The sequence below is a fragment of the Lethenteron reissneri genome, unplaced genomic scaffold (genome assembly GCF_015708825.2).
Source record: "Lethenteron reissneri isolate LAM-NWPU_2019-01 unplaced genomic scaffold, ASM1570882v1 scaffold_1650, whole genome shotgun sequence".
Lineage (NCBI taxonomy): Eukaryota > Metazoa > Chordata > Hyperoartia > Petromyzontiformes > Petromyzontidae > Lethenteron > Lethenteron reissneri.
This window is the reverse complement of record NW_026891389.1, coordinates 5,613-14,766: the sequence shown is the minus strand read 5'-3', so window position 1 is coordinate 14,766 and position 9,154 is coordinate 5,613. Positions and strand designations below refer to the sequence as shown.

Below are 9,154 nucleotides of genomic sequence, written 5' to 3'. Positions count from 1 at the left end.
TTGGAGCATATATATGTAGAGAAGCTACCGACGGACGTACTCGGAGACGGAGGTATGGTTAGGGGCTTCCGCCAGGGTTTATTACTCTTGGTCAAAACTACACAGGGTACACAACTCCCAGGGGCTAGGGGTCCTACTCTGAGTCTGGGTCCCTGCCGGCTAGCTCCGGTCTCTCTCTCGTGTCGGATCGTGGAGTCTGCCGACTCCACCGACCGGAGAGAGAAGCACCTCTTCGGCTACCACCGGCTTCTCCCCCAGACTCCCTATTTGATCCCTCTCACTATCCCTGGTTCCCTCTTCACCCTGTTTACTATCCCCGTTCCTATAGTGACCCCGCTTACGTTACGGGGTCTCCCTTATATACCCTCGGAGGGGTGATGTCGCGTGCACTGCCCAGCGCGTGCGACCCCACGTCCCGTGAGGTCACCGCACCTGACAGCGCACACGACGCCACCACTCTCCACTACTCCTCTACATCACCCCCCCCCGTAAAAAAAAACAGCCGACCCGGCTGCAATCAACCTTAGGGCAGCACGGCCCTTCAAGCAGAACAGTAACAACAAAAAAACAAAACAAATAGAGCCCGAAGGCCTCATCCGCCGGATAGCGCCGAACGGGCGCCAGGGGCTAGGCCCGCTGAACGGCCATCAGGGCCGTCACCGGAGCCGCACCCCCCTCGAGCGGGTATGCGCTGCTGGCCCGCTCCCTCGTGCGGTGTCCGCCACCCGTGCAGGTGGGCCGTCAGCGGGCAACAGGCCCACCGCCGTGGCCTCCGGTGCCTGGGGGGTCTCTGTCGGCCTCACTCGGGAGGGGCCTGGGGGCACACACACAGGTCGGACGTCACCTCCGTCAACGAGACCCGGCCGGTCAGGCACGCCGGATACATCATCAGCCGGCCGCTCCGGAATTGGGGGTGGATCCCCCAGGGTAGATGGAACATAACGTTTGAGCCGGGACGGGTGCACTATCCACTGCCTGCGACCGAATCGAATCCGGACGCATTGCGGCCGGCGGACCTCCACAACCTCCACGGGTCCCTGCCAAGGGCGATGCAATTTGGCCGATGTGCCAACGGGGACCTGGGGACAATGCAGCCACGCTTTTTGACCCGCTACCCACGGGAGGCCAGCTGCCTGGTGTTTTGGCAGCCGCTCATTAGCCGCCTGCCGGCTTGCGGAATTCTCGGCAGCGGCCTGTCGCGCCTCGCGCAGCCGGTCAAGTGCGACCTTCAAAGGGGTCGGCACCGACGACCCCTTCTTGGAGGAGCCAACGTCCATCTGGACGTGCACCGGGGGCTCCGGTTCCCTACCGTACATTAAATAAAAAGGCGAAAATCCCGTGGAGGCATGAGGGGCCAACCGATACGCCGCCAAGACCCCCGGGACGAAACAGGTCCCAGTCTGACTGGGACGTGTTCACCTGGTGGCACAGCATGGACGTAAGGGTGCGGTTCAAGCGCTCTACCATCCCATCTGACTGGGGGTGGTAGGGCGAGGTGCGGATTTTCTTGGTGCCAAGGAGGTCACACACCTCCTTGAGCAACCTAGACGAGAAATTCCGCCCCTGGTCAGTCAACAATTGTTCCGGCGCGCCCTTGTCAAACACGTATCCCTGGACGAAGGCCTCGGTGATAGAAGAGGCCAACTGATCGACCAAAGGCCATGCCATGGGCCAACGTGTGAGGTACTCAACGCCCACCAAGAGGTATTTGTGGCCCCGTTGGGATGCAGGGAATGGCCCCAAAATGTCGAGCGCCACGAGCTCATTAACGCGAGAAACCCGGATGGACTGCAGCGGGGCCCGGTCCTGGACAACTGGGGCCTTCCTCCGCGCGCAGTCGTGGCAACCCTTCAAAATCAGTGCTACGTCACCCTCAACACCCGGCCAGTAATAGTCCCGCTTAAGGGTCAATAAGGTCTTGTGGTAGCCAAGGTGCATAAGCTTCTCGTGAATGGCTCGGGTTAATTTACCACGCAGGCTAGTGGGCACAACCACACAATAGCGTTCCAATTGGGCATCCCAACGCATGAGTAGTCCGTCATGCACGGCGATCGCCGGGGCAGCCGACGAAGCTAAGCTCCGGGCGTTATGTCCGACACGGCGCCGTAGCTTCAGCAGAGAGGAATCCTCCATCTGCAAGCCGGACCATACCTCCCGGGGAAGTCCAAGGCCGAAATCTGCGGTCGACGCCGCACCTGGAGGGGTGTCCGCCTCGGCCGACGCGACCAACTGGGCCGCGGCGTCCCCTGGGGCCTTGCAACGGCTAGAGCCCAGGGCGCAAGCACACCCGCCGCCTGCCGGCAATCGGGATAAACCGTCCGCATTTCCATGCTGTGTCCCCTTCCTATGGATTACATCAAAAGGGTAATCCTGGAGCACTTCGAGCCAGCGAGACAGCTGACCCGAGGGCTGACTAATCTTCAGCGAATATTGCAGGGCCGCGTGGTCGGTTCGGACCGTAAACAGCCTACCGTACAAATATGGTCTATACAACTGAACAAAATAAACTATGGCCAAAAGCTCCCTCCGGGTCACACAATATCGCTGTTCCGTCGAGGACAGAACGCGACTGCCATAGGCTACCACCCTCTCAACCCCGTCGACCACCTGGGCCAGGACAGCCCCAATTCCCGTGTCGCTGGCATCGGTATCGAGCAGGAAGGGTTTCGTAAAATCCGGGTACCCCAAGGGCGGCGCATCCGCCAAGGCCGTGCGAAGCGCCGCAAAAGCCGCCTCCTCCTCCGCGCCCCAGTGAAACCTTTGTCCTTTGGCGGAAAGGGCGTGCAGTGGCTTCGCAATTGTCGCAAAATCGCGGACAAACCGGCGATAGTACGATGCGAATCCAACGAAGCTACGCACCTCCGCGACAGATGTGGGAGTCGGCCACGTCCGGACACAAGCCGTTTTATCCGGGTCCGTGGCGACACCTGACGTGCTAACAATGTGTCCCAAATACCTCACCGATGGTTGTAGCAAGTGGCATTTCTGGGGTTTGAATTTCAAGCCAGCAGCACGCACTTTGACGAACACCGCCTCAAGGCGTTGCAAGTGCTCGCCAAACGTACGGCCAAAAACAATAACGTCATCCAAGTAGATTAGACAAGACTCCCACTGCAGCCCCGCCAAGACCATCTCCATGAGACGCTGGAAGGTGGCCGGGGCCGAATGGAGACCCATAGGAAGCCGATTGAACTCGAACAACCCCTGGGGCGTGCGGAACGCTGTTTTGGGTCTAGAGGCCTCATCCAGTGGCAATTGCCAGAAGCCGGAGAGCAAATCTAAAGTCGAAAAGAACCGCGCGCCCGAGAGGGCGTCCAAGGAATCATCCATGCGAGGCAATGGATATGCATCAGCCACCGAGATCTTGTTCAATCTACGAAAATCGACGCAGAACCGGAGACTCCCGTCCCGTTTCTTGACTAGCACAATGGGGGCACCCCAAGGGCTAGTAGATGGGGAGATGATGTCCGCCGCCAACATTTCCTCGACAGCCGAGCGGACATGATCTTTTTCCGCTGGGCTAAAGCGATGGGAATTAAGTCGAATGGGGGCCGCGTCGCCCGTGTCTATGTGGTGGTCCAAAAGAGTAGTGCGACCCAGATCAAACTTACTTTGGCTGAACACATCGGTGAACCGTTCGATGAGGTCGCGGAGTTGCCGACGTTCCCCGAAGGACAACGAGGCATTCTCGTCGCACAACGTGGCGATCCATGATGCGTCGGGGTCCCCCGTGCGCATCACGCCCGCCACGACCCCTCCATCCGGGGCAGCGCTCTCGGGTGGAGGAGCCGGGATTGCGTGTGCCAGGACGGCGCCGGCCGGGACTATGACCGGCAAGGGTCCCGAATTGAGGACCTGCAAAAAAAGGTCCTGGCCCCCCGACACGGCTGTCAAGGCGCCCACCAACCCCTTCGTCCTTGAAAAGTAGCTTGACGGGGACAGGAGGATACCCGTCTCCGTGGAGCCCATTTCGAGCGGTTTGCGCAACCTAAGGGGTATCAGGATTTGTGACGCCGGTGGTACGGTCACCGGCACTTTATTCAAGGCCCGTACACCGGCGACCAAGGGAGACAGGACGGTAGGTGATTGTAGGAATTGCAGCCGCCTCCCTGACGGCATTTCCACACAGCCCTGGTCAACGAGAATTCGGATGGGCATCCTAGACAAAAAGTCGGTCCCCAAGAGGCATGGCACTGCCAAGGTCCTGGAGACCAAAATCGGCCCGGCCAACTCAATCTCGTCAACCCGAACCGACGCTACAACGTGGCCCAGGATGCCCAAACTGCCGCCGTTCGCGGCGACACAAGCCCCGCGAACCGGCCTTAATGGACCCACGCTGCGGGGTAGCAGCCCAAAAATGGCCTCAGAAATAATGGTGGCCGACGCCCCCGTATCCACCAGGAGGCGAACGTGCACCCCTTGCACATATCCTGCCACCGCTGAGGAGCCGGCAGCTGCCGCCACCATCCTATGCGCAAGCGCATCCCAGTGGCGGGTCTGTCTGGGCCATTGAGGGGGTGATGACGATGGTGCACCCGACCCTTCGAGGACAACCCCATGACGATGGGCCCTAGCCCCACTAGATGCATGAGGTGAAGGGAGCGGCCGCGCAGATGATGCGTCGCGACTCGCCTGGGGCCCCGAACCCGATGCCAAGGAGGGTCTGGGAGAAGGTGGAGTCCCTTTTCCAAAGGCCCCCGGGGCATTCCGGCAGCCCCGCTCAATGTGGCCCCGCTGACCACAGCGGAAGCAGGCCACCGTGTCCGCCTCCTGTGGACGGGAAGGTCCCGGCCGCCCCCGCTGCTCCGGACGGCGACCACCCGTCCCCCTTCCTCGACGATCGGGCATCGCCAGGGCCGCGAGGGTGTCCCCCCCGTCCGGCGCCAGGATCCCCGCACACGCCGCCATCTGAGGCCGTTGGCGGAGGGAGAGGTGCGCCTGAATGTTTTCTGCGACCGCCAAGGATGTGATCTGCCGATCATTGTTGATCGACAGAGCAATTCCTAGCTCCCTTGCCAGGTCAAGCAGCTTCCCCAAGGCCATAGAATCAAGTGCCCTGCCGTACAGGTCAGGGTATGCAGCCTGCGCCAGGGCCAGGAGCGAGCAGCGGAAGGCCAGCGGCAGTTCCCCCTCCTCCCGCCGCCGCAATGAAAACTTTAGCTGCGCGGTGGACGGCGGCTCAAAAACGTTGGCCATTTGGATATAGGCCGCCGGGAGTGTAGCCCGATTGGCCGGATGGATGGACTTGAAGGCCTGCAGAGCCCTTTCGTCCAAGCAGGTCGGAAGCGCCGGCAAGGCCTCCTCCATGGACCAGCCGACCGACATGTATGCCGCGTCGAACCGGTCCTGGAAGGCCGACCAGTCGCCCCCTTGCGCGACAAACGGCGCAACGTCGGGTAACCTGCGCTGCCATTGGCCGCGCGGCGCCGCGAGGTGTGGAAGCCAAGCGGCACCTGCGGGCCACCCAGCGGACGCGACGTGTTGCGGCGGTGGCAGCATTGCGGCTCCCGCGGGCCACGCCGAAGACGCGGAAAGGTGCGGTGGTGCTGCGGCCCCCATGGGCCACGCCGTAGGCGCAGCGAATTGTGGCTGAGTTGCGGCCCCCATGGGCCACGCCGTAGGCGCAGCGAATTGTGGCTGAGTTGCGGCCCCCATGGGCCACTCCGTAGGCGCAGCGAATTGTGGCTGAGTTGCGGCCCCCTGGGCCACGCCGTAGCGCAGCAAAGTGTGAAGGCGCCTGCGCTTTCGCGACCCACCGGTCAGCGGCGGCGTACGAAGCCACGGCGTCGTCCCGCGACGCGGCGAGGGACCACGGCGTTGCAGCCTCAACGGGCCACGCCGAAGACGCGCGGTGTAATTCGGGCCTGCAGCGGCCCCCGCGGCCCACCCCGCCGGCGCAGCGAGGTGCGGGACAGCGGCCGCAGCCGCGGCAACCTCTCGCGATGCGGCGAGGCACCACGGCGTTGCGGCCTCCCCGGGCCACGCCGTAGACGCGGCGGTAAAACACGGAGCCGCGGTGGCCCCCGCGGCCCTCCCCGCCGGCGCAGCGAGGTGCGGGACAGCGGCCGCAGCCGCGGCAACCTCTCGCGACGCGGCGAGGCGCCACGGCGTTGCAGCCTCCATGGGCCACGCCGAAGACGCGGCAGAATAACACGCAGCTGCGGCGTCATCCATGAGAAGGGACGCAGGCACGGCGAGGTGCAGAGCCGCGGCATCGCCGGTGTCCGGCCCCGTGAGCGCAGCGACAGGTTGAGCCGCGGCAGCACCCGCGGCCCATTCCGGCGGCACAGCGATGTACGGGGCAGCAGCAGCCGCCGCTGCCCACCCCGGCGGCCCGGCGAGGACGGCACGCGCGTACTTACCCTGGGCCCCCCCGGCGGGCGCCGCTTGATGTAGAGCCGCGTCGTCGCCGGCGGCTGGTCTCGCAGGAGCGGCGTGCCGAGAAATCCCGGCCGCGTCGGTGGAGAGACGCGGCGTCGCGGTCGCCATGGCAGCCGTAGCAGCGGCCGCATATGGCTCCCGAGCCAACATGGCCGCCGCGGATTGAGTCGCAGCCAACATGGCGGCCATTTCCGGTGGAGCGGTCGCTGGGAAAACTGCGGCGCTTTCAACGTTGGCAGTTGACAGTTGCTCCCGTCCCGCGTGCGGGGCGGTTGGCTGCGTCCGCGCCTCCACCTCGGCCAACCTGGCTGTCAGCTGCCCACCGCCTGCAGGAGCTGCTGCAGCAGAGCTGCGGGGACGCTCTCCGTCTCTGGCGGCGGCGGTGAGCTGGCACTCCCCGCAGCCGACTCCTCCCGCTCCGGCCCGCTCGTCTCCACGGGAACCGTCACCGGGGTCCCGGGCTCCGGGGTCACTGCTGGAGCCTCCTCTCCGCCTTCGGCGCCCTCCAAGTCATGTGCCGGTGGGTTCTCTACGCCGTGCGCCCGCTTATACATGTTGGCGACGGTGTAAACTTCTGACACCAGTTGTTGTATCGTAGACGGAGGTACTCGGAGACGGAGGTTGAGTTAGGGGCTTCCGCCAGGGCTTATTAACACTTATCACTATCCCTGGTTCCCTCTTTACCCCTTCCACTATCCCCGTTCCTCCAGTGACCCCGCTTACGTTACGGGGTCTCCCTTATATACCCTCGGAGGGGTGATGTCGCGTGCACTGCCCAGCGCGTGCGACCCCACGTCCCGTGAGGTCACCGCACCTGACAGCGCACACGACGCCACCACTCTCCACTACTCCTCTACACATGTATGACATCCATCTCCAAGCACGTGTGCTGTTTCATTCAGACTCTGTCGCCTCGACAGACCTGGTCTCCACCTGAGGACGGCTGCTTGCGTTGTGGCCGAAACATCGTGAGAATTATTTTATTGTGTTTTATTAAATCCTTTATATTAAGTTCGCTTGCTTGCGTGCTTGCTTGCTTGCTTAGGACCGTGCAAATCTTTCGCTCGTTTTTTACCCCCTTCCCGTGATCCAATCGAGCTGACGTTTTGCACACAGACTCGTTGTGCGAGACAATTAATGTTCGTGAAAATTTTTTCAAAAATTGTACACTGTTTAGGGAAAACTAATTAAATATTTAATTACCAATTGCTTAATACTGGTAGACAATCATCTGACCCATAGGTGGCAGCCATCTCAAGCCAGAGGACGAGAGGACTCTAGCCGCCACGCATATAAAGGATTTAGAGTGAAAAACTTTGTTTTTACGGGTTAATTTTTCTTGTCGTGCTATTTATTTTTTTATTTGCTTTTATTAATTTTAATTTTTTTTACCAGTGACTTTACCGAAACAACCAAGAATATGAGCGCTTGGAACTGTTGTGACCCCTTGCTCCTGCACCCCCACCACCACCCACCCACTCTCCACCTGGTGCAGTGAAGCCGACCCAGCCAGTCTGCGTGGTGAACGGTTCGGCGCAGCAGGGCAAGGAGCTGTCGCTGCAGTGCCAGTCCGCAGGGGGACGTCGCCCATCAGCTACGAGTGGAGCAAGGGCGGCGCAGAGGAGCCATACCGTCCGTGCTGAGTGGGTGCCACCTGTGACGGTGATGATGATGACGATGATGATGACAATGAGGACGATGATGACGATGATGACGATGATGACGATGATGATGATGATGATGACGTGATGATGATGATGACGACGATGATGATGTGATGGCTATGATGATGATGATGACGATGATGATGACGATGATGATGATGACGATGATGACGACGATGACGATGATGACGATGATGATGACGATAATGACGATGAGACGACGATGATGACGACGATGATGACGACGACGATGATGATGACGATGATGATGATGATGATGACGACGACGAGATGATGATGACGATGATGATGACGATGATGATGACGACGACGACGATGATGATGATGATGACGACGACGATGATTGTTGAGACCCATAGACTCACATAGAGACCCACAGACTCACACAGAGACCCATAGGACTCTCATAGAGACCCATAGACTCCACATAGAGACCCACAGACTCACACAGAGACCCATAGACTCACATAGAGACCATAGAGGACCCATAGACTCGCATAGAGACCCATAGACTCACATAGAGACCCACAGACTCACACAGAGACCATAGACTCACACAGAGACCCATAGACTCATATAGAGACCCATAGACTCTCATAGAGACCATAGACTCACATAGAGACCCACAGACTCACACAGGACCCATAGACTCACATAGAGACCCATAGAGACCCATAGACTCGCATAGAGACCCATAGACTCAACAGAGACCCATAGCTCACATAGAGACCCACAGACTCACCAGAGACCCATAGACTCACATAGAGACCCATAGAGACCCATAGACGCATAGAGACCCATAGACTCACATAGAGACCCACAGACCATAGACATCCATAGACTCACAGAGACCCATAGACATCCATAGACATTCATAGAGACCCATAGACTCATAGAGACCCATAGACTCACATAGAGACCCACAGACTCACACAGAGACCCATAGACTCACATAGGACCATAGGACCCATAGACTCGCATAGAGACCCATAGACTCACACAGAGACCCATAGACTCTCATAGAGACCCATAGTCTCACACAGAGACCCATAGACTCACCAGAGACCCATAGACTCTCATAGAGACCC

At 60.1% G+C, this 9,154-nt stretch overlaps 1 protein-coding gene across 1 annotated transcript; it reads right to left on the bottom strand.

Annotated features, from left to right (window-relative positions):
* Window positions 1–291: 291 nt before the first annotated feature.
* Window positions 292–5,616, bottom strand: LOC133339205 (uncharacterized). Its single transcript, XM_061547356.1, has 2 exons — window positions 4,633–5,616; window positions 292–814 (listed from the first exon to the last, which is right to left on the bottom strand). Exons 1-2 carry the CDS (start codon window positions 5,605–5,607, stop codon window positions 800–802), a joined length of 990 nt encoding a protein of 329 aa, XP_061403340.1. The 5' UTR covers window positions 5,608–5,616; the 3' UTR covers window positions 292–799.
* Window positions 5,617–9,154: the final 3,538 nt, after the last annotated feature.

Excerpts from the sequence above, each read along its gene's own strand:
- LOC133339205 (XM_061547356.1), bottom strand. The coding sequence starts at position 5,607 with ATGGGGGCCGCAACTCAGCCACAATTCGCTGCGCCTACGGCGTGGCCC.